Raw genomic sequence first — 26325 nt, forward strand, 5'->3', positions numbered from 1 at the left:
GGTTGCTGCTCTGCTTATATGTGAGATTGTGTAAGAATTCCAGAGGAGACATATCTCAAGTCTAATCGAGCACCATTACTGCCACTAAACTGGGAGCTCCAGCCCCCCAGATGCATTCTTTGCTTTGGAACTACTTTGAGCATTGTCTTTTTTAAAAAAATATAAACTGTATGACGTAGGCATGAATAGTATTTAACAAGATCCAGGACCCGGGACTCAAGGCTATATTAAAATGAAAATACAGAGTCATTTAAGTGATGGTTAATGACTGAGGGGTCAGAATTCTATTTGTTTTTCCAGTGAATTCACTAAGCCATGTCTTCTTGGTAAAAACATGTTGCTTCAGTCTGCATAGGGGTTGATACTTTTGGCATTACTTCTCTTTCTTCTAGAAGCTTTATTAACTTTAAAAATTATACTTTCCTAAGCAGAGGAGTTATGCCAAGCCAAGGTAGGAGGAAAATAGGTGGACACTCTCAGTTAATGCTGGAAGGATTGGTCCCATTCTGTCGACATCATTTGCACATTTCAGTACTTATATTTGTATTCTTTTTCCACTTCTTTTTGCAATACAGCTTTCTCTGAACACGTGTCATTGTTTTCCACAGAGTGGGATGAAGTGTTGCTTCTAATATCTACCTGTGCCAGATCTGATCTCACCACATTATCTGGTACAAAACTAATCATTGAAATTCTGATACAAAAAAGAAGAAATTCTGATACAAGATATTAATAGATAGAGATAAACAGAATAGAGTATATGATGCCAGTAGAACTGTGGGAGGGACAGAGAAAAGGATAACCTCAGTATCTCCTTCCTGAAAAAAAATGAACTTTGTTCTTTCTCACAGTTTCCTGAGTTGGGAAAGATGCCTCGGCTCCTGAGAGATGTCCTCTGTATAATCAAGACATTCCACAAGTATGCCCAGGAGGACGGTAACAAGGCAACACTGACCTGTACAGAGCTGAAACAGCTCATTCAGGGCGAGTTTGGGGACATTCTTCAGGTGTGGTATTCACAGAGCTCTGGAAATTCTCCCCCACTTACCCTTTCTCCATAATCTATGCAAGATGTGCATAGATGATCCCTGCCTATTTTACATTTGGCTACCAATTCTCAGCACTCACTGATTTTGAACAATTTTTTCCAATCTCAGCTCCCTACTGCGTGCAATTGCTTAATCGACCTTATAGAGGAAAATGAGGTTTTCCTCCCTGGGGCTATGCTTCAGCAAAGTAGGTTCTGAAAGGAGTCATGAGCCAGTATACATATAAATGCAACTCAGAGTGATGTAAAAGTTCCTTCTTAGCATAGCTTCCTGGCGAAAAATGGTATCCAGAATCAACAAACTCATACTGTTTGGGGAAATTTTCACTAGGTCTTGAGGAATAATGTTTTAAAAAAAAAAAAAAAGGATTCTTGGGAGACATGCAGATACTATGGGTGCTTGACTTCATATAAATAGGCTGATTTCTCACTGTGTTTTCATGCAGCCATATGCCATTCATGCTGTGGAGAAAAACTTGAACCTTCTGAATATTGACAAGAGCACCATCAGTTTTGATGAATTTGTTCTTGCAATCTTCAACCTTTTGAACCTCTGCTATCTTGATATACAATCCTTACTAAAATCAGAACCAAGACAAGTGTCTAAACCAGAGGAGAAGCCAGATGATCTAGATCTTCAGGTGACCAGTAGCACTGGCCAGCAGACAGAACAAACTCCACCAACTCAAGACAGAGTGGTACCTCCTTCAGGAATGACATCATCAGCTCAGCTCAGCTTCGTGGGAAGGGGGGCAGTTGGATACAATGGGGCCAAAAACACCAAGACTTACAATCTGCCAGTAGAAGCATCCGGGCGCAATGACCCTGAGAACCAACACCCAGAAGGAGATCAATGGAGCCAGGATGTGGCCCAAGATGTATCAGCAACAAGAGACAATGGAGTTCAACTTGAGACAAATAAGCTAACAGCAGATTCAGAACAGACTGACAGTCCCACAAAGCAGGAGAGACAGGAAAAGGAGAGTCCCAGGGAAAGAGATAAACCAGTCAGGGAACAAAGTGACACGAAGAAAAGTGATCGATTTGGAGAACAAGAAGGGAACCTGAGACTCCAAAGTTCTCCACCAGGAAAAACAACAAAGAGGCCTTCCAAAGATCAGAAAGTTGCAACAGAAAAGGATGTTAAGGAACATTCTAAAACACAAGAACTGTCGCTGACAGGAAAATATGAGCCCAGTTCAGAGCATACCAATCTACCAGAACAAGCTACTGCCCAGAAACCATTGCAGACAGAGAAACTAACTGATCCTGACGATGATGGTAGTACATTTGAGACCCAAGGACAAGGAGAGGATGCCGATAGGACACCACCTGAAACAAAGAATCTAGCTGAATCTGGGGATGACAGTAGAGCATCTGAGACCCAAGAACCACCAGCACAAGAAAAAAAACATGAAACAAAGGACCTGCTTGTCCAAGGTGATATCAGAAATGTTTCAGAAATACCTGATGCTCAAGTTATAAGGAAGAAGAGGAGAAGCCCTATGGCCCATGGAACAGCAGGGCAGAAAGAAAATGAGAGAAAAATTCAGCTATCAACCCTGGAAGACCAATCACAGGATGGGAAGTATCAGGAACTCCAAGAGTCATCAAAAGAAAGGGATGCTGTAGAAGATTCTAAAACACAAGTGTCAAGCTCAGAAGGAGAACAGAACCATTCTGAAATTGAAAGAGCAGTCACCCCAGGAGAAGAGGCAAGACATGCTGAGGAAGGCATAGCAGAAGCACGTATGAGCAGCAAAAACGCCCCTGCAGCAGAAGAGACACCAGGAGCAAGAGAAAGAACACAAGACTTAGCACCACTCAAGAACCCGTCTGGAGAAGAAAATGAGAATGTCACCAAGACTCATGACAAGCCAGTCAAGGAGGATGTTGGTTATCTGGGAGAGGATCCCGAGGCCACAATCACACAGAATAATGAGAGTTCTTGGGAAATTCCCAATAGCCTTACTCCAGAGGATGGTGACAACAGCTCAGAGACAACTGATCCACCTGTGCAAGGAGATTCCCAGAATAAAGTAGACCCTCTTAGAGAGTCTATGGAAAGAAGTCACAATAATAACCCAGACACTAAGAAACAGGTAGCACTGGGTGAGGAAAGCAGAACTCAGGAGGCAGTGGTGCTGGAAGTCAGAGGAGAAGATAAGCTCACCGAGGAATCAGAATGGGCTGCCAGAGAAGAGTACAGGAGTCAGGGCTTAGGGACCAAAGACCAAGGTCCAGCTGTGCACCCTGATGGACATCCAGAAGCACAGAAGTCCATATCAAGAGGAGAAAACAGAAAGTCCCTTGAGACAGAGATCCCAGGTACACTGGAGGCAGATGTCACTGACCAGTCTTCCATAAGACAGCTTTCAGCAAAGGAAGACAGCAGAAAAAAGTTAAAGGCGCAGAGCCCAAGTACCAAAGGAGAGGAAAGTAGAGCACAGGAGACCCAGGAGGCTCCAGTAAAAAATCTGGATGACAATTCAGCCTCCTCCAAAGCACACTTTGAAAGAGATGAACCTGCAACATTAGAGGAGGATGAAGGCCCCCAATATTTGGCAGGAGAAGCCAATGACCAACAAAATCCAGCCAAGAAAGGATATGATGTTTCAGTCCCCCAGTCAAGCCTTGTAGAGAAGATGCAGATGGACCAAGAATCTGGTTCTGTGGAGAGAAGTACAATCTATTCCAGTCCTCTGTACCAGTACCTGCAAGAGAAGATACTGCAACAAATGGATATGACCCCAGTGGAGCAGCAAAATCAAGCTCTGTCAGCTAGAGCGTCAAGCCCAGAGCTCCTCAACAACCAGTCAAGTGCATCCCTCACCAGTGAGGGCTCAGATTGTCCCATCATCTTCAGTGACAGCCAAGCATTACAATATTACAACTGGGAACATCTGCCTGATGCAGATCCTTCTGATGCACAGCAAACATCAGCTCCCCAAGCCTCAGATATGCAGGGCCACCCTCAGGAAAAGAAATCAGTACTACAAAGGGAGGCAAGCACCAAAAAGCAGTGAATCATTATGATCCCAGAAGAAATTCCAAGGAACTTCATACATCTCAACATGTCCCAGACTTCTTCCCTCCCAATCACCCTCAATGCTCACATGCACACATTGAGAAGCAAATTAATAATTCTTTAAATTCCTTTCCTAGATCTCTACAAAAGCAAATAAGGAAGTATTCAGCAGTGGGAGATGCCACCAAAGAAATATCACACCAAAAATCCTACCATATGATGATACTTCCAAGTACCAAAATGGATTTTCTCATGAGACAGTTTTTCACAATTTACCTGTCATTAGGAATAGAAAAAAAATCCTTTCATATCTTTAACATATGTCGATTTCTTCAATTGATTTGTTGGCTTTTTATAATGTGGCTATAGTGAGTATGAGACTCTGCAATACCACCCCCATAAAATAAAATTAATTCATATATGCCAATTATTCTGCTTCATGACATTTCCTAACAGAGTTCAAGTTTATCCTAAAATTTTATCCTTCAAGACAATCTCAGATATCACCATAACATAAAATAATTATGACTTTCTAGCACCCAATCAGAGTAGATTCATGACTCTTTGTTAATGTCCAGGTGCAACTAAATTATGCCACAGATTCATTCATTCATTCCTTTAAATCCCACTCCTTACACAGTGTTTTCAAAGCTTCTGGCTCAAATAAGCAAGAATAATTATGAAGGAGACACAGAATGTAAATCTAATGTATGTTTCATTCCATAAGAAGCTCTTATAACCAATGCTCCACTAAGCCTACAAAATGTTTACCTATATGGTTTGTTGACAGTAATGTGGAAAAAGTAGGAAATAAATAACCTCATTATCAATATCTTCTGCTGCTGTTTTTTTCCCCTTTATTTCTCCATCTAGCCTTGGAAACACTGATCAGAAACAAAAACAATCTTAGGAGATTTGCAGTTATTTTAAAACACTGCTATTAGGGGAACCTTGATGGCAAAGTAGGTTAAGCAGCTGACTTCTGGTTTCAGCTCAGGTCCTGATCTCAGTGTTGTGAAAGCAAGCCCAATGTGGAGCTCTGTGCTGAGTGCGGAATCAGCCTAGAGTTTCTCTTTCCCTCTCCCTTTGCTCCTCCGCCTGCTCTGGTGCACACTTAAACGCTCTCTCTCTAAAATAAATTTAGAAATCTTTAAATAAATAAATAAATAAATAAATAAATAAATAAATAAATAAATGCCTGTGATTAAAGGATGATGCCTCAGAGCTAGTAATGACTTAGAAAAAGAGTAAAATAGATATCATATGTTTCCTGAAGCCAAAATGCCCCATCTCCTGTTGCATCCTGCCTTCAAGGTTAAATCTTCTTCCACTCCATCCCACACCTCTTCCAGAATCTAAAATTCCCCTGTACTTCCTTGCCCTCCAACATTTTCAGCTCTGTTCATTCTACCTTTGATCATGAATGAATATCCCAATATAAATGCATACATACATACATACATACATACGTACATACTCTTTAATGACCAGGAGACATGAGGCAACTCACAAAAAAGAAAAATATATACTAGAGCTTAAACTCATCAGTCTTTCTCACAAACCACTAGCAATATATGTCAGGAACCACAAAAATGACAAAGGTTATATGTAACAAATTGCAAAAGAAGCTATACAGATAGCCAATAAATATATGAAATCCTCACTAGACTTAAAGGAAATGCAGATTAAAAATAATTTTTCACTTATCAAGTTATTAAATGCTATTTGTTTTTAATAAGCACACAGTGATTTGATTATGGAAACACAGAAACTCTGTAATACAGATGATAGATATATAAATGAGTACAACCTTCCCAGATGGCAATTCAATAATACACACAAAAACATTTTTAAATATTTCCCAGATGACATTATAAGGAAATAATCAGGAATGCGTATAAAAATTCATCTACAAAGATATTAGTTGTAGTGTACTAAAGATAGCAAAACCCAAAAAAATATTTTAAAAAAAAATATAGCAAAACCCAGAAACAACCTAAATGTCCATCATTACAGGAATTGTTAACTAAATCATGGTCACTGCATACTGTGGAATGTCAAAAATCATGACAAATTATGAGATTATATTATAATTGTAGAATTATAAGATTTTATTTAATTGAGAAGGGATTCATAAAATACTAAGCTTCCAATGATTATAAAATGGTAAATGGAGTATGATTCCACTTAAAGATTAATAGATAAATAGGCAGAGTATGAGAACAAAAATCTCAACAGTAGCTATCTCTATATGACATTTATTTCCTGATTTGAGATTTTCTTCATTTTCAAAAAATAAATAATAGTTTTTAAACACTCTCTTCACACTCAAGCAACCATCCAATTTTTCTCTCCCTCTTTCTGCCCTCTGTTCTATCCCTACCACAAAGCAATATTTTTTCCACCATCCTATAAATATTCTTCCTTTGAAGATGGAATTGCCCTTCATCTGACAAGCCTAGAGACCGCTAACCTCCATGTTTTGAGACCTGTTGTGGCAGTTCCTACTGATGACTGCCTCTCACTTTACTGGTCCTTCCCCTTCTCTTGTGGATTCTTCTCATCCAGTTCCCAAGACTGCAGGCTCTTACCAAAAGCTATTTTTTTCTGGACTTTCTCTCTGAGAAACTGTCCTTAGCCCAAGTTACTAGTGTCTCTTCTACAATGGTAAGTCGCAACTCACCTTGTTTACACTTGACCGAGCACTTCAATCCAATCTGTCCAATCGCTCACAAGATATGACCCCTAAGACTGCCAGTCACTCCCCCATTAAACTGGCTTGTCCTCCCAGTTTCCTCATTCTGTCCTCTCTATACCATTCTATCTCTTTCAAAGGCATAAACTTTGTAATCGTCATTTACTTTCTTTTATTCTCCATATCTAATCCACTACAGTATCTCCCTAGTCTGCCTTAAACCCATTTTCCAGATCCATCCTTCATTCTCCACTCCTTATGGGCTTTCAAGTGCCCTCCACCTAAAATAATTTCTCTCCCTCCCCTTTTATTGAATTCCAATTCCTGCTTATCCTAGGATACAACCTCAGTGTTCAAGGTTGGATTTCATTCATTCATACCGAAATTTTTATTTAAAAATTTATGTTGATTCCAAATACTGGGTGAAGAATTGGAAATACAGAAGCGACAAGACAAACAGGTACTCTCTATCTTGGAGCTTGTATTCTAATGAGGGAAGGGAGAGACAAAGAGCAGACAGGTACAACCATAAATAAACAAGAGAATTCCAGATAATAAAGCAAGAAACACAATAGAGAGAGACAAGGGAGCAGGAAGTCAGAGGCAGGTAAAATGCTACTATAGAAGACTACTCAAACCTTTCCTGATGCTCCAGCAAAATCAGCAGGATTCTCCCCTGATTCCACAGTTTTGATTTGTGTCTCTTTTTCAAACTTCTTCCCATGAGTTACAGTTATTGTGTGCTTATCTTAGCTCTCCTCTTAGACTATAAGCTCCTTAGCAGCAAAGTTCATGACTTACACATCTTGCTATCCTTCATTAGCATGGAGATTAGCACCAAATGTGTATTGTGATCGCAATAGTTGTCTGTTGAATAAAATGAATAAATCCTGGTATCATTGCAACAGCCTCTTAACTTGGCCCCTTGCTTCTAATCCATCGTTCATTTAATAACTCAAGAATTTTGCAGAACATTGTTTTCATTTCATCTCTCTCTGTTCAAGACCTCTCAGAGAGACACCTTACACTTTATGCCACATCAAATCTAAACCAATCAAACTCTATAATCTTTCCCTCCAATTACAATTTACCACTAGTTTCTTTAGAAATCCTACTGAGGACATCAAGTTGGCCATTTAATCTAAATTCTAACCTTGATCATTTAAACCCTATTCTACTAAGTTGAAAGGAATATTGTTGAGATTTAATGCATTCTTTCATTTCATTTAAATGTATTTATTAAACACTTGCTATGTGCCAGGCACTATTGTGGGCATTGGACATGCCCTGGTCAATGGAACAGGCATGGTCCTTGCCCTCATGAAAGATGTAGTCCTACATAGACAGCTGTAAAGTTCTGCAAAGAACTATTCAAAGGCAAGGTGTTAGTCACATTATTTCTTCTATTTCCATGCCTGCCTGTGGTTCACCCTCCCTGAAATGTGTTTTCATTTCCTCTACTTCCTCAAATTATACCTGCCCTTAAAGTCTTCAACTAAATCCTAACTCTGCTAGGAAGCTCACACTGATCCTTTAACTACTATGTCATTCATAGCCTATACAACCTAGATCAGTACTTTAATACTTATTTGCTAGTATTACTCACTAATTGTTCTCTGAATGTTTTTTCCCCAACTAAATAGATTATAAGTTACCAGAGAGAAGGAATAATTCCTATATTCTAATATCTCACATGTCCAATAGCAACTGACTTAACCTTTCTGACCTCAGAACCTGCCTGTGTGAAATGTCATTATAATCACTCACAGTGCTATTGTGAAGATTTTAAACACACACACACAAAACAACAACAACAAACAAACCAGAGCTTGTATCCAAAATATACAAAGAATGCCTATAAGTCAATGAGTAAAAGATGACCTAACTTCTAAAAAAAAAAAAAAAAAAAGTTAAAGACATGAACAGACACTTCAGAAAAAGGGATATCAAAGAAGCCAATGAAAAGGTACCCAACCTTATTGGATATCAGGTAAGTGCCAGTTAAACCGCACTGAGAACCACTCGTATCTACCAAATACGCAAATTAAAAAGTGATCATATCAAGTGTGTGCAAAGAGGTAGAGTGACTAGAACTCTCAGCCTGGTAGTGATAGCATAAACAATGACCATAGTCATTGTGGAGAACAGTAGGGTAATATCTACTAAAGCTGAATATATGCAACCCTATGACCAAGTAATTCTATACCAGACATATAACCCAACAGAAATGCGTAAACAAGGGGATCCCCGGGTGGCTCAGCAGTTTAGCTCCTGCCTTTGGCCCAGGGCGTGGTCCTGGAGTCCCAGGATTGACTCCCACATCAGGCTCCCTTGCATGGAGCCTGCTTCTCCCTCTGCCTCTGTCTTTGTCTCTCCCCCCCCGCCCCCCGCTGAATGAATAAATAAAATCTTAAAAATAAAATAAAATATAAATAAAAGAGTAAACAAAATAATCTACATAAAAGTGCCCAGCAATACTCCCTGGCATTAGTAAGTGTTCAATACATATGTGTTTACTATTTACCAGTGGATCTAGAGTAGTACCAAATCCATGGGAGGCATTTTTTTCACTTACTAATTCATTCAACAATTGACCATCTACTGAACTATATATACAGGGTATATAGTGATGAACAAAACACGAATAATTCTTGATCCCATAGAATATACAGTCTGATGGAGAAAGAGAGCCATTTAAAAGAATAACAAAAAACAATGCATAACCCAAAATCTGGCATTGTGATGCCCCAAGCTATGGTTTTCTTTTTTAAAATTCCCCTGGCTATTCGGGGTCTTTTCTGATTCCACACAAATCTTAAAATAATTTGTTCTAACTCTCTGAAGAAAGTCCATGGTATTTTGATAGGGATTGCATTAAACGTGTAAATTGCCCTGGGGTAACATGGACACTTTCACAATATAAATTCTGCCAATCCATGAGCATGGAATATTTTTCCATCTCTTTGTGTCTTCCTCAATTTCTTTCAAAAGTGTTCTATAGTTTTTAGGGTATAGATCCTTTACCTCTTTGGTTAGGTTTATTCCTAGGTATCTTATGCTTTTGGGTGCAATTGTAAATGGGATTGACTCCTTAATTTCTCTTTCTTCAGTCTCATTGTTAGTGTATAGAAATGCCACCGACTTCTGGGCATTGATTTTGTATCCTGCCACACTGCCAAATTGCTGTATGAGTTCTAGCAATCTTGGGGTGGAGTCTTTGGGGTTTTCTATGTAGAATATCATGTCATCAGCGAAGAGGGAGAGTTTGACTTCTTCTTTGCCAATTCGAATGCCTTTAATGTCTTTTTGTTGTCTGATTGCTGAGGCTAGGACTTCCAGTACTATGTTGAATAGCAGTGGTGAGAGTGGACATCCCTGTCTTGTTCCTGATCTCAGGGGAAAGGCTCCCATTGCTTCCCCACTGAAAATGATATTTGTTGTGGGCTTTTCGTAGATGGCTTTTAAGATGTCGAGGAATGTTCCCTCTATCCCTACACTCTGAAGAGTTTTGATTAGGAATGGATGCTGTATTTTGTCAAATGCTTTCTCTGCATCTATTGAGAGGATCATATGGTTCTTGGTTTTTCTCTTGCTGATATGATGAATCACATTGATTGTTTTACGAGTGTTGAACCAACCTTGTGTCCTGGGAATAAATTCTACAAGCACATGAGAAGATGCTCTGCATCACTTGCCATCAGGGAAATATAAATCAAAACCACAATGAGATACCACCTCACACCAGTGAGAATGGGGAAAATTAACAAGGCAGGAAACCACAAATGTTGGAGAGGATGCGGAGAAAAGGGAACCCTCTTGCACTGTTGATGGGAATGTGAAATGGTGCAGCCACTCTGGAAAACTGTGTGGAGGTTCCTCAAAGAGTTAAAAATAGATCTGCCCTAAGACCCAGCTATTGCACTGCTGGGGATTTACCCCAAAGATACAGATGCAATGAAACACCAGGACACCTGCACCCCGATGTTTCTAGCAGCAATGTCCACAATAGCCAAACTGTGGAAGGAGCCTCGGTGTCCATCGAAAGATGAATGGATAAAGAAGATGTGGTCTACGTGTACAATGGAATATTCCTCAGCCATTAGAAATGACAAATACCCACCATTTGCTTCAACGTGGATGGAACTGGAGGGTATTATGCTGAGTGAAGTAAGTCAATCGGAGACGGACAAACATCATATGGTCTCATTCATTTGGGGAATATAGATAATAGTGAAAGGGAATAGAGGGGAAGGGAGAAGAAATGGGTAGGAAATATCAGAAAGGGAGACAGAAAATGGAAGACTACTTACTCTGGGAAACGAACTAGGGGTGGTGGAAGAGGAGGAGGGTGGGGGGTGGGGGTGACTGGTTGGCGGGCACTGAGGGGGGCACTTGACGGGATAATCACTGGGTGTTATTCTGTATGTTGGCAAATTGAACACCAATAAAAAATAAATTTATTATTTAAAAAAGTGAGGAATAAAGGATGGAATCATGGTTAAGAACATGGGCTCAGGGGTCAGCCTGTACTCAGATTATAATCAAGGTCTACCATTCACTCACAGTTTGTCCTTGGGCAAGTTACTTAACCTCTCTGTGCTTATGTTTGTGCATCTGTTAAAAACATTTCAAAAATTCTCAGGAAGTTCATCAACTAATCCTGGACATGTTAGGACCCCTTTATAGGTATTCCTGAATTTTAGAAAGAGGAGGTCAGCTCCTAGTTTGCAGAAAGTTTGCCTGAGACCCAGAGAAGGGTCTCTCCAGCCCTTTGGGAAAGGCAATCTGATATATACCTCTGTTGATCCCCCCTTGACCACATAAAATAGATCTTGGACCTGGAACACTTACTCACCAAGAGATAAAGAGCCCACACAGACTGCACTGTGCTTATCCCCTTGTGTGGGAATATCATTTCCTCTTTCAGATTTAGTGTGTACGCCTATGTTCTGCTTAAGTGTGTACATCACGTAGCACCTGGCCCGCTGCTCTATCTATTCCGTGTGAGGAGGGACAGGACCCTTCATTCTGTGGCACAAGTGGGGTGCATGCAATGGCCCTCGGTCAGCTTCCAGAGCCAGGGCTAGTCCATTGGCCTCCTGAGTTCCCAGCCTTAGCTCCTTCCAGATCTCTAACATTGGTTCCCTGGGCACGGAATGTATCTGCTTTGACCTCCTTGTTACACCTCAGGGAGAACATGTAGGTTTTGGGTCCCTAATGCTGAACAGGACATGAAGGAAAAGACAGAGTAGTCAAAGGAAGCAGCTGCACAAATGCCACCTCCTCCTTCCAGCCCATCACCCCCCTCCCCAGGAGGTGCCATGCCGAGTCAGTGACTGCCCCTCCATGAGCCTGGGGATATTTTTCATTTAAATTCAATTTAGGAAGGAGGCGGGGCAAGATGGTGGAAGAGTAGGGTCACCTGTCCCCACCAAATTACCCAGATAACTTTCAAATCATCCTGAAAACCTACGAATTCGGCTTGAGATTTAAAGAGAGAACAGCTGGAATGCTACAGTGAGAAGAGTTTGCGCTTCTATCAAAGTAGGAAGATGGGGGAAAAAAAGAAATAAAGAAAAGGCATCCAAAGGGGAAGGGCCCGACGAGGAGCTGGGCTAAGGGTGGGGGGAAGTGCCCCCAGGACAGGAAAGCCCGGTCCTGGAGAAGCAGGAGCTTCGCCAATCTTCCCAGACCTGGACGGACAGAAAGGCACTCGCAGGGAGTTGGAGCAGGATCCCAGGAGGGGCGGGGATGCCCTCAGGCTCCCTGGGACACTAACCGAGGACCTGTGCACCTGGGAGAGCGCCACACCCTGGCCGAGCTCCCTAAAGGGCTGCAGCGCGCGCCGGCTGACCCGGGGCTGCTCTGGGGCGGCCCCGGCAGAGGCTCCGCGCGGAGGGAGCTGCGCGGCCAAGAGCGCGACTCCAGGAGCACAGGGCGCCGGGACACAGCCCAGGATCCGGCCTCCCCCCGGGAACAGGCAGAGGTCGGGAGGGCCCAGGACAGCAAGGACACTTCCTGCCACCAGCTGTGCAGATCAGCGGCCCCCACCCCCCTAGCATCCAGGCCCCTGCAGACTGAGAGCTCCGGTAATTACTGCAGTGGCTCTTTTTCGCAAGGGGTTTGCCGCCAGAACACAGGTGCCGCTAAACCTAAACCAAAATGGGAAAGGAAAAGACTCACATCAACATCGTCGTCATTGGACACGTAGATTCGGGCAAGTCTACCACTACTGGCCATCTGATCTACAAATGTAGTGGGATCGACAAAAGAACTATCGAAAAATTTGAGAAGGGGGATCCCTGGGTGGCGCAGCGGTTTGGCGCCTGCCTTTGGCCCAGGGCGCGATCCTGGAGACCCGGGATCGAATCCCACATCAGGCTCCCGGTGCATGGAGCCTGCTTCTCCCTCTGCCTGTGTCTCTGCCTCTCTCTCTCTGTGTGTGTGACTATCATAAATAAATTAAAAAAAAATTAAAAAAAAAGAAAGAAAAATTTGAGAAGGAGGCTGCTGAGATGGGAAAAGGCTCCTTCAAGTATGCCTGGGTCTTGGATAAACTGAAAGCTGAACGTGAACGAGGTATCACCATTGATATCTCCCTGTGGAAATTCGAGACCAGCAAGTATTATGTGACCATCATTGATGCCCCAGGGCACAGAGACTCTATCAAAAACATGATTACAGGCACATCTCAGGCTGACTGTGCTGTCCTGATTGTTGCTGCTGGTGTTGGTGAATTTGAAGCAGGTATCTCCAAGAATGGGCAGATCCGTGAGCATGCCCTTCTGGCTTACACACTGGGTGTAAAACAACTAATTGTTGGTGTTAACAAAATGGATTCCACTGAACCACCCTACAGCCAGAAGAGATACGAGGAAATTGTTAAGGAAGTCAGCACCTACATTAAGAAAATTGGCTACAACCCCAACACAGTAGCATTTGTGCCAATTTCTGTTTGGAATGGTGACAACATGCTGGAGCCAAGTGATAACATGCCTTGGTTCAAGGGATGGAAAGTCACCCGTAAAGATGGGAATGCCAGCAGAACCACACTGCTTGAAGCCCTGGATCGCATTCTGCCACCAACTCGTCCAACTGATAAGCCCTTGCGTCTGCCTCTCCAAGACGTCTACAAAATTGGTGGTATTGGTACTGCCCCAGTGGGTCGAGTGGAGACTGGTGTTCTTAAGCCTGGCATGGTGGTCACCTTTGCTCCAGTCAATGTTACAACTGAAGTAAAGTCTGTTGAAATGCACCATGAAGCTTTGAGTGAGGCTCTTCCTGGGGACAATGTGGGCTTCAATGTCAAGAACGTATCTGTCAAAGATGTTCGTCGTGGCACCGTGGCTGGTGACAGCAAAAATGACCCACCAATGGAAGCAGCTGGCTTCACGGCTCAGGTGATTATCCTGAACCATCCAGGCCAAATCAGTGCTGGATATGCACCTCTGCTGGATTGTCACACAGCTCACATTGCTTGCAAGTTTGCTGAGCTAAAGGAAAAGATAGATCGTCATTCTGGAAAGAAGCTGGAAGATGGTGCCAAGTTCTTGAAATCTGGGGATGCTGCCATTGTTGATATGGTTCCTGGCAAACCTATGTGGGTTGAGAGCTTCTCTGACTATCCTCCTCTGGGCTGTTTTGCTGTTCGTGACATGAGACAGACGGTTGCTGTGGGTGTCATCAAAGCAGTGGACAAGAAGGCAGCTGGAGCTGGCAAAGTCACCAAGTCTGCCCAGAAAGTTCAGAAGGCTAAATGAATATTATCCCCAATACCTGCCACCCCAGTCTTAATCAGTGGTGGAAGAACGGTCTCAGAACTGTTTGTGTCAATTGGCCATTTAAGTTTAATAGTAAAAGACTGGTTAATGATAACAATGCATTGTAAAACCTTCAGAAGGAAAGAAGAATGTTTTGTGGACCATTTTTTTTGTGTGTGCATGTGTGGCAGTTTTAAGTTATTAGTTTTTAAAATCAGTACTTTTTAATGGAAACAATTTGACCAAAAATCTGTCACAGAATTTTGAGACCCATTAAAACAAAAGTTTAATGAGAAAAAAAATTACTGCAGTGGCTGACCCCAGGGCTGGAGAACTGGCCACTGCCACTGTTGTTGTTCCTCCTGGGGCCTCACAGGATAAACACCCCCCATAGCTTCACAGTGACCTCACAGGATAAACAGGTTAAACAACTTTCACGGAGCCCTGCACCAGGCAGGTGGCTGAGCAGCTCCCCCAAGGACTCACACCTGAGAATCAGCACAGCAGGGCCCTCCCCCAGAAGACCAGCTAGACGGACAGGGGAAAAAACAAGTTATTGACCAAGCAGCACTGGAAAGTTCCAGGGGAAGTCAAAGGATTTACAGTATATAGAATCAGAGGATACTCCGCCTTGTTTTCTGTTTTCTGTTTGATTCCCCCCCCTTTTTTTTTTCTTCTTTTTTTCCTTCTTTTTTTTCTTTTTTTTTCACTTTCTTTTCTTCTTTCTCTTCTTTTTCTCCTTTTCCCAATACAACTTGGTTTTCTCCACTCTGCACTGAGAAAAATGACTAGAAGGAAAAACTCACCTCAAATGAAAGAATCTCAAAAGACATGAAGAGAAATCTCACAGAGGAAGACATAGACATGGCCAACATGCACATGAGAAAATGCTCTGCATCACTTGCCATCAGGGAAATACAAATCAAAACCACAATGAGATACCACCTCACACCAGTGAGAATGGGGAAAATTAACAAGGCAGGAAACCACAAATGTTGGAGAGGATGTGGAGAAAAGGGAACCCTCTTACACTGTTGGTGGGAATGTGAACTGGTGCAGCCACTCTGGAAAACTGTGTGGAGGTTCCTCAAAGAGTTAAAAATAGACCTGCCCTAAGACCCAGCTATTGCACTGCTGGGGATTTACCCCAAAGATACAGATGCAGTGAAATGCCGGGACACCTGTACCCCGATGTTTCTAGCAGCAATGTCCACAATAGCCAAACTGTGGAAGGAGCCTCGGTGTCCATCGAAAGATGAATGGATAAAGAAGATGTGGTCTATGTATACAATGGAATATTCCTCAGCCATTAGAAATGACAAATACTCACCATTTGCTTCGACGTGGGTGGAACTGTAGGGTATTATGCTGAGTGAAATAAGTCAATCGGAGAAGGACAAACATTACATGGTCCTATTCATTTGGGGAGTATAAAAAATAGTGAAAGGGATTAAAGGAGAAAGGAGAGAAAATGAGTGGGAAATATCAGAAAGGGAGACAGAACATGAAAGACTACTATCTCTGGGAAACGAACTAGGAGTGGTAGAAAGGGAGGTGGGCGGGGGGTGGGGGTGACTGAGTGATGGGCACTGAGGGCGGCACTTGATGGGATGAGCACTGGGTGTTATTCTATATGTTGGCAAATTGAACACCAATAAAAAATAAATTTACAAAAAATAAAAAAATAAAAAATAAATAAATTCAATATAGTTACCATATAGTGTATTATTGGTTTCAGATGTAGAATTTAGTGATTCATCAGCTGCATATGACACCCAGTGCTCATTCCATCAAGTGCCCTCCTTAATGTCCATCACCAGTAACCCCATCCCCCCACTCCCTTCCCTTCCAGTGGCCCTCAGTTTGTCTCCTAGAGTTAAGAATCTCTCATGGTTTGCCTCCCTCTCTGTTTTTATCTTATTTTATTATTTTTTGCTTCCATTCCCCTACGCTCATCTGTTTTGTTTCTTAAATTCCACATGTAAGTGAAATCATATGGTCTTCTCTGATTTATTTTGCTTAGCATAATACCCTCTAGTTCCATCCATGTCATTGTAAATGGTAAGATTTCATTCTTTTTGATGGCTGGGTAATATTTCATATTTCATATTGGAACATATATGTTATATATATAATGAATATAATATGTATAATATATAATGAATATAATATAATTATATTATATATTTATATAGATGATATATAATGATATCATCATTATATGATGATTATATATATGAGCCAGGCACGTAGCATTAGAACATTTAATGATGAGGTGATTCTGATTGGCTTTGGGGAACCAATGCCGTCCACCCTGTTTGAAGGCTTTGATTAGCCACCATTATTCAGCAGAGAGCACCTGCAGTGGATCTGTCAAAAATCCCCAGCAATAGCCAAAATAGTCAAAATATAGGAAGAGACCATGTCCATGACAGATGAATGGATAAAGAAGATATGGTATAATGGAATATTACTCAGCCATATACTCAGTATATATACTGAGCCATATATTCTCTCTTTCTCTCTCTCTCTCTCATATATATATATATATATATATATATATATGTGTATGTGTGTGCTTATACTATATGTGTTTCATATATATATATGCTTATAACATATAAGCATAATTTCAGAAATATATATATATATATGTGTGTGTATGTGTGTGCTTATACTATATGTGTTTCATATATATATATGCTTATAACATATAAGCATAATTTCAGAAATAAGTCCTGATACATAAGGAAAGTTAAATGTCACCATTATTTGTTCACTGAGTTTATTATCTTCTTCCAAGAAGATTCAAAGGACAAGAGTTTTCTATTTCTTTTCCACTTTCTGGTCAAGAAAAGCTTGGCTAGGCTAAGCAATAACATGTCAGGGACCTTGGAGTCCACCTCACACCCCAGTTCATTCAGCTACACCCCTTCCTCATTGTGAACATGATTGAGGGAAGTATTAAATTTCTATAATTATTGGCCCAAGTGTTTTTAAAGGCACCTTATTCAGATGGAACAAATGCTTCACATGTAATCATGCTGAGCCCCGTAATAAGGATAATAACTGGGATTTGTAAAGAGCTTTTCCCCAGATGAGTTTAAAACACACAACAATACAGCATTTCCTTGAGCCACACAATAGCCCAGGGACGCACCCAAGACATGATGACCACCTGATTTGACTGCTATGACACAGAGAAATTTCATAAGTTGTCTGAGGTTGCACAGCAGGCAGAGTTGGAATGGGCACTGGGTTAGCCGCCCCCAGCAGTGACTTCTTCAATCACGAACCTTCTCCCACAGAGAACTCAATGCCTTTATATGACCTCGTAGCCTCCTGTAATCTGAACATGACTGTGGACATTCCTAAGAGTTCCTCCCTCACTGCTGAGGGGCCAAGGCCACACCACCAGAAGGCTGTCACAGCAGAAGCTGTGGCGATGTGACACCATTTGGCCATGGACTCCAGGTCAGAAACTATCCTCTGTATGATGGCAGTGTGGGTGGTATAGTGGCAAAACCACCAGCTCTGATACAAAACAGACCATGGTTGAAGCCCAGTCACCCTGCTATGTGACTATGGCAGGCTCTCCATCTTTGGGGGCGACAGAGTAGATGCTCGGTAAATATCACTTTCCCTTCTGATAGCAAGAACATGAGATATCAATTTCCAGGGTGCTCTGCTTTTATCTTCCCTAATGGGAAAGAATAAATTTTAGACAAAAGGATAAAAGAGAAGACCAAAATGGAGATTTCGGATATTCTGAATGGTGGCAATGCAGGGGGGAGGGCTGGAAGACACAAAAGGCAAGAAGAGGCACAGAAAGAAAGGACAACAAAAAACAGAGATTGAAATATTAAGTGGAGGGGAAGACAAAAGGAAGGACGAAAAGAGATCATCAGAAAATGAGAGAGACCCAGGGAACTAGACAAGCGAAACACAGAAGAGGTCAGCAGATCTTTAATCACACACAAAACCCTGAGGCAGCCAGTCTGGCTGCCAAAGCCTGGTTTACCAAGAGGGTGGGAAGACATTTACACAAAGACAATTCTCAAAAGAAAAGTTTTCAAAGCAAGAATTATAATTATTTGTATTACTGTTAATGAATCATCCCAACAATGGCACTACTGGCTGCAGGGAACTTATTCATCAGGCCACTGCTCCTGAGGCACCCAGAGCTCTGGCTTCTCCTGGGTCACGGGAGTCAGGCCTCTCTCTTGCTCCTCCAGAAATGGAGGAAACACTTCAGCCAGTGTCTGGGGACCCTCTTAATATGGGCACAACAGTTTCCTACACAAATTCAAAAACAGTGGGATGTAATTGAGTCACATATATAGAATATCTCTTTTCAGAAGCCATTTTTATTTTCTTTTGTTTAATAAATAATATACTTAGGGCATTCCCTGAAATTAATTGCCCACGGCCATGGAGATGTTCAGGGGAGAAACTGGGTAGAATTGACATTTTGTGTTTTTGTTACAAACTTTAGGAAAATATTCCAGATGTCTTTATCACACACAATCTTAGAAATCATATAAGAGACTTAAAAACAAGCAAACAAACCAAATTAGAGGTACAAAGATTTGGGACCCAGGTCTGTGATTCACTATGTTTCACGATCACCTCTTGTGGCCTCGGTGTTTCTTTCTATGACAGGGATGAAAGTATTTGCTCATAGAGCTATTCTCAAAGTCAGTATAACTAACAGAAAAGGAACTACAGTGCTCCCCAGAAAATAAATTCACCATTATTCATTTTAATTAATTTTATAGTTCTTATCAGCTTGCCATTTCCACAAGGCTATTACAAGTTTCTCTGATACAGTTTACTTTATAGCCCTTAACGAGATTATAGGACTAGCTATCTCTAAGAGAAGACTACAAACTTGCAATAAAGATGAGTGGAAATTATTTTTATTGTCATATAAGATTCTGTGAGAGTACAGCCACCTATACATAATTCCTTTGAAACTAAGGAACAACATATGAACTGGTGAAATTGAAAATGGCTTTTGTGTCATTATCTCAGGGTCTTGAGATTGAGCCCCACATGGGGCTCTGTGCTGCAGGTTGAGTTTGCTTGAGATTCTCCCTCTCCCTCTGCCCCTCCCCTTTCTTTCTCTTAAAAAAGAAAGAAAGAGAAAGAAAGAAAGAAAGAAAGAAAGAAAGAAAGAAAGAAAGAAAGAAAGAAAGAAAGAAAGAAAGGTCTTTAATAATAATGAAAAAAAAAACACTTCTGGGACACGTGGGTGGCTCAGTCAGTTAAGCGTCTGACTTCTACTCAGGTCATGATCCCAGGATCCCAGAATGGAGCCCCACATCAGGCTCCCTGCTCAGCAGGGAGTCTGCTTCTCCCTCTCCCTCTCTCAATCTCTGTATCTCAAATAAATAAATAAAACATTTTTTTTTAAAAAAAAACCACTTCTTTCTAGGCTCATAATAGTGAAAGAGAATAGAACCAAATAGAAATGGTCCCGCTGGTGAAATTCTACAAAAATCAGTGAAATTTCAACAGAACACCAACTCTGCAGCCCACAGATCCTCTCCTGGGTCCATGTTTTTGCTGCTAGAAAATCATTATCTCTACTGCAGTGCTAGCATCTTATACTTGTATAGCAGATAGACAAAAGGAGAGGGGTCATGAGGGGCAGAACCACCAGCATGGGGAACAAGATGGCATGAGAGCAAGCATATAATGTAACTGGATTATTAGTCCAACATACCCAACCATGTGCTATCATAAATAGAAAGACCTTATTTGGGACCAAAATGGCACAGATCAAGAACCAATGTATTTTACTTTCAAGAATTGAGGCCACTCTTGCCTCACCAGATTTTTCTTGAGAGTACTTCAGCATTCAGTCAGCACACTCTGGTGGTGCTATAGCCTTACAGTGGGTGTAAGGGACACCTGTCCCTCAGAGGTCAAGCTGTGGACAGAAAGCAATAGGAACGACACTCAAAGAACACAGAGATTAAAGGCTTGCTGGAGAAGAAACCAGTGGAATGGAGTTTGGTTGGCAATGAATCAGTCCATTAGATACCAAGGGAGTTGTCTACAAAAGATGTCTGGCAAAAGGGTGCAATCAAAACTCCTATATAAGCACCAGGATCCCCAAATCAGTATTCCACAAGCTCTCAGCCTAAGTCCTTCATTTCTCTTGGCAACCTAGGTAAGTCCTTCAAGAAAAATTCTTTTTCTCTTTTAATACCTATTTCTCTTTCATAGTACTCTTACACAGACAATTAGATTGTGCAGATTGTGTAATTTTGCCTTTCTGGATAATTCTATGACTTTCCCAACCATGACATGTTCTTATTCGAATGAGAGAAGCAAAATCTTAGTGGACTTCACCCTAAAGCTAATATTTTCAGAATCCTCTATTGTCTTCAAGAAAGGAAACATCTGAAGAAAGGTTCCTGTTTTAGTCTCTAACCATTGGATGTCCATTATTGAATGGCACTGTGTAATTCCGTATCTCCTCCTCCATGCTTTGAGTTCCTTGAGGAAACGAATGGTTTCTTATTCATTCACATTCCCAGAGTACAATACTACACTGGCACAAAATAAATAGTTAACAAGTGCTTGTTGAATCAGTTCATTTATTACTTTTGCCATCACAGCATTCTCTACCTGCAAAGGGCTTCAGAGGCCAGGTGGCCAGTGGTTCTCAAAGCTGCAACAGAATGAGCCAGGAGCTTTTTAAATGCAGAGTCCAGGGTCCCACCACAGATATACTAAATGACTATCTCTGGAGGTGGGACTTGGAGTCTTTTTCTCTAAAGATCCCCTGGTGATTCTAAACTACAGCAAAGCTTGGGAACCACAGACCTAATCCAACATACCACTCAAATTAGGAATCATTCATTTGTTCATGCATCCATCCATCAAACATTTTTTGAACTTTTACTATATTCTAGGCACTAGGAAAAATATAAAAATAGATAGGACATGGTCCTGGACTTTGCAGAACAATTTTTAAAGGAGTAAAATAAGAAAAAGTAATTCATATACAACGTGACATGTAATAACAGCAGTAAGTACAAAGGAAAAGATAATCTCACGGAGATGATTCTCTAGGCCTGCTCTTTACTTCTTAAGCCAGGTAGTCTAGTACAGACAACCTTTGGAAACCCTTCCATCAGCACATCTACAGAGGACACTTCAGATGTGGAAGGAGAGGCCATGCTATCTTCATTCCAGATGACTTCAGGGCTACAAAGCCAACGGGGCCTGTTTAGTTTCTGTCCTCTTCTTTTTGGGAATTATCGTAAGAGCATTATCATTGGAAATGAAAGATGAAGTAAAAATGCCAAATTTCACAATTTATGCAAGCCAGTTAGACATCTGGCATTATAGATAGGTCACATTTTTACACTGCTATCTGCTTCCAAGAAATGAAGAAAGAAGAGATTTTAACAAATCAGGAATATAAAACTTGACTTAAGTATTCTTTGTCACATCCCAGGTATACTCTAGTTGGCAAAACAAGATGCCTCACTGTCTTCTGAGGAGCGTCACCAGTATCACCAATGTTTTCCACAATCATGTGAAGAGTGATGGACACTGTCAGAGGTTGACCAGAACAGAACTTAAGAAACTTTTCCAACAAGAGTTTGGAAATGCTCTGGAGGTAAGAAGAACAATCACTCTCATTGCCCATGTACTCTGCTCCTTGGGACTGTCTTCTTGGCTCCAGTGGCACTACTCTCTCCTGCTTGTCCTCCTGCCTCTCTGCTATATCTTCTCAGGATTATTTCAAGTTCCTCTTTCTCTGCCTTGTCACTTAAGGGCTGATGTTCTCTGGGATTCCCTTCTCACTCTGTGTGCTCCCCCTGGTAATTCTTCTAACTGTCTCTGCTTCAACCATTCTCTGGATACTGTGCCTTTCAGTCGATTCACCAGTCAGGATCTCTCTCCTAAGCTTCAGACACCTTAAATAGCCCACGGATAGTGTAGCCCAAACTCAAACTTTGCAGAACTCTACCTTCAAATCTTGTTCTCCTTCTACATTCCATATCTCAGCAAATACAGCAGTATCACCCACTCACTTGTCTAATCCAAGAATCTGAACACTAGCCTTGACAGCTCCATCTCTGACCTATTCTGTCACATCTAATTCAATCACCAAGACCTGTTATACTGACTTCTAAATAAATCTCTCTCAGACCTGTCCACTTCTCTCCTTAACTGCTGCCCATGCACTGGTTCAGGCCACTAGCATCTCTACCTCGATTGCTGCAAGGGTGTTCTAATTAGTTTCCCCACCTCTTTTCTTGCCTCTCCCTATTGCCACCACCTAGTACCTGTTACCTAACTACAGCCAAAGTGATTGGGTTTAGGTGTTTGTTTCACTTACTCCCTTCTCACCCCGTGGAACACAGTGTGTAGTAACTGCCTGTTTACTTGTCTGTAAAGGGAGCAACCATGACTGCCATGTTTTCCTTTGTATTTCTAGCACCTGGCACCATTCTGGCACACATTTATCCATTCACTCATTCAACCAATATTTACTTAGCATTGGCTAAATACAAAGTATATTTCAAGGCTCTGGGGGGAAGATTAATGAGCAAAATAGACATGCTCTTGCCTTCAAAATGTTTACAGACGATAAATAATCATAAAACGATTAGCTAAAAACAATGATAAATGTTATGTTTTAAGGGGGAGTGAGAGAAGATGCTTTGAGGAAGTGACGTTTAAGTTAAGACTTGAAGAAAAAAAATAAATTAAGACTTGAAGGATGTGTAGAAGTTGGCAGGGCAAAGACTGAGAAGAGGAGAGTTCCAGAGAAGAAGAGTATTAAAAGTCCCTAAGTCAGGAAATAGCTTCATATGTTCAAAGAACTGGAAGAAAAGGCAAATGTGGCTTGAGGTGGCAGGAGACGAAGGTTGTGAATGGGGCTGGGACTGAATAACGAAGAGCTTTGTCAACCATGTTAAGGAATTGAAATTTTTCCCCAAACATAACAGAAGGCCATTAAAAAATTGAGTGGAGGGGCAGCTCAGGTGGCTCAGTGGTTTAGCACCACCTTCAGTCCAGGGCGTGATCCTGAAGACCCCGGGGGGTCAAGTCCCACATCGGGCTCCCTGCATGGAGCCTGCTTCTCCCTCTGCCTGTGTCTCTGCCTCTCTCTCTCTCTCTCCCCCCGCACCCCCGTCTCTCATGAATAAATAAAAAAATCTTTTTAAAAAATTAAGTGGAGGAATAACAAGACCTAATTTACAATTTAAGTTATTTGACTTCTGGGTGGAGAATAGATTGTACGGGGGCAAAAGAAGAAACCAATAGACCTGTGAGAAGGCTACTACAACAGTGCAGGCAAAGATGATGATAGGTTAGATTGAGATCCAAGCAATGAGAAAGAAAATGAATAGATGAGCTGATAATTACATTTTGGAGGTAGAAACTGAAGGCTTTGTGGTCAACTGGATTGGAAGGTAAATGAGGAAAGATCAAAGACAGCTACCAAGCTTCTGACTTGAAAATTTGGAAAGGATAATGGTGCCATTTACTAAGATGGGGGGGGGGTTTGATGAGAAGTAGACATGGGGGGAAACTCATGAATTCTGAATTGGATATTGAACTCTAAAGCTGGAAGGTGAAATTCTTTTATTTGTGATATATCACAGAGGATGTCACCAAAGCAGTTGAGTATATAGATATGGAACTCAGAAGAGAGATCTGGTCCAAAGACAGAAATTTAATTATCATTTTCTGACTTAAAGCTACAAGAATAGGGGAAGTGGGTGCTTCCTGCTGGGCTGCTGGCCTGCCGCTCCACTTCCGTCTGCTTCCTGGCGGGAAGCGCCTTCCCCACAGGACATCAATGCAAGCCTGAATAAGAAAAACAATTTCTTCTTCCTAAGCCAGGGCATATCAGTTATATAGAAATACCACTTTGGGAAACAGTCTCCAGGAAAGCCTTGATGAGCTCATACAGTCTCAACAGATCACCCCCCAACTTGCCCTTCAAGTTCTACTTCAGTTTGATAAAGCTATAAATTCAGCATTGGCGCAGAGGGTTAGGAACAGAGTCAATTTCAGGGGCTCTCTAAATACAGATTCTGTGATAACGTGTGGGTTTTTGTATTAAACGATGTTGAATTCAGAGAGGTGACAGAACTTATTAAAGTGGATAAAGTGAAAATTGTAACCTGTGATGGTAAAAATACTGCCTCCAATACTACAGAATGAATAGGGGAAAAAATCGCTTTTTTATGCCATCTTCTGTTATTATTCATCGAGTTTTTGAAGAGAAGCATAGAAGAGACTTTTTTTTATTTATTCTAGCATCGCAGAAATGACTACACTGTGCTATATATACTACCAGAATTCCAGTTGAAAGAAGCTTATAACTGTAGCCTCTTGCATTACCTTTTCAGCATGAAGAAACAGTTTTTTTTAATGACAAACATTGTTGCCTTCCTAAGAACATTCTAGAATAAACTCATTTTAAAACTCCAAAAAAAAAAAAAAACATTTAATAAAGCTACAAGAATAGGTGATATCCTCTTTTCATGCCTCGTGCAGCCATGTCTCATGGTCCCAAGAAACATCTGAAGCATGTAGCAGCTCCAAAGCATTGGATGCTGGATAAACTCACCGGTGTGTTTGCCCCTTGCCCATCTACTTGGCCCATGTAATTCAAACCTGTGTTTCTCAAGGGTCAACTGTACTTGCCCTCCAGAGTTGGCTGTGATCACATACAGAACGATAGATACTGAAATGAACTACAGATTCATTTCTCTTTTTTTTTATTTTTCTATTGGAGTTCAATTTGCCAACACATAGCATAACACCCAGTGCTCATCCCATCAAGTGCCCCCCTCAGTGCCCATCATCCAGTCACACACACACACACACACACACCCGCCCACCTCCCTTTCTACCACCCCTTGTTCCTTTCCCAGAGTTAGGAGTCTCTCATGTTACAGATTCATTTCATGTGTAGTGGATACTCTCCTTCACATCCAGGAGATTTTGCAGATGAAAGCCACATTCTAAGACCTATTTATTGACATTAAAACAATTTCGAGATTCAGATGTATCTTAAAATTGAAATGCATATGTAGCATAGTGCTATCTCTGCGCCCCCCCCCAAAAAAAATGCTGCTTTTTAATCAATGGTTCCTCTTAAAATCCACAGTGTCATAGAATAATGGAAGTGAAACACCACCCATCCAGAAAGCATCTGGATTTAAGAATTGTGTAGCACGCTCTGCTCTACAACCCTAGGTGCTGCTGAACCTAAGGGGAGGATCCCCTGTCCATCTGATGTTCCAAGAAAGAACAGAAGATGTTGACTGCTCACTGTCAGCCCAGGGCCAGGACAGCAAAGCGAGGCGGCTCCATTTCCTCTTGCGTAATGATGGGCCCACCGGGGACATTGCAGGCAGTCACCACAAGGTGGCGCACAAACACCAGGCGTGAAGTTCCATCCGGCCGCTGCAGGGATGTGGTCCTTTTTTTTTTTTTTTTTATCACTTTTGTACTCTACTTTATTGCACTTATTAATTTTTCATAAACACATTGCTGCAATTATTAGGGAGGCTGACAGCTGCCCCCCTTCCCCCGCCTCTCCCCCGCCCCGCTATGTGATTAGTTTTTAGAATTATTTTTAAATTTTTTTATTGGAGTTGGATTTCCCAACATATAGTGGTCGTTTGTGATGACCGTTTGGGAGCATCTAACTGGCTATGCTGTGGCTGATCCTACTGAGCCAGGTGAAGACGAAGACTCCGTGGAGCAGCAGCTGGAGGATTTGGGCAGCATGAACAGGGAAAGA

The 26325-nt window shown here is 41.5% G+C and overlaps 1 protein-coding gene and 1 pseudogene across 1 annotated transcript; both read left to right on the forward strand.

Annotated features, from left to right (window-relative positions):
• The first annotated feature begins 855 nt into the window (after window positions 1-855).
• On the forward strand, window positions 856-4877 carry TCHHL1 (trichohyalin like 1). The gene is made up of 2 exons (XM_072768894.1): window positions 856-1007; window positions 1495-4877. Exons 1-2 carry the CDS (start codon window positions 870-872, stop codon window positions 4072-4074), a joined length of 2718 nt encoding a protein of 905 aa, XP_072624995.1. The 5' UTR covers window positions 856-869; the 3' UTR covers window positions 4075-4877.
• Window positions 4878-8689: 3812 nt separating this feature from the next.
• LOC140601885 (transcription initiation factor IIA subunit 2 pseudogene) lies at window positions 8690-25011 on the forward strand (annotated as a pseudogene).
• The last annotated feature ends 1314 nt before the right edge of the window (window positions 25012-26325 follow it).

Source organism: Canis lupus, chromosome 12 (assembly GCF_048164855.1).
Source record: "Canis lupus baileyi chromosome 12, mCanLup2.hap1, whole genome shotgun sequence".
Classification (NCBI taxonomy): Eukaryota; Metazoa; Chordata; class Mammalia; order Carnivora; family Canidae; genus Canis; species Canis lupus.

Coding starts and splice junctions, on each gene's coding strand:
- TCHHL1 (XM_072768894.1), top strand. CDS start 870: ATGCCTCGGCTCCTGAGAGATGTCCTCTGTATAATCAAGACATTCCAC. Junction 1,008..1,494: donor AGTTTGGGGACATTCTTCAG/GTGTGGTATTCA, acceptor GTTTTCATGCAG/CCATATGCCATTCATGCTGT.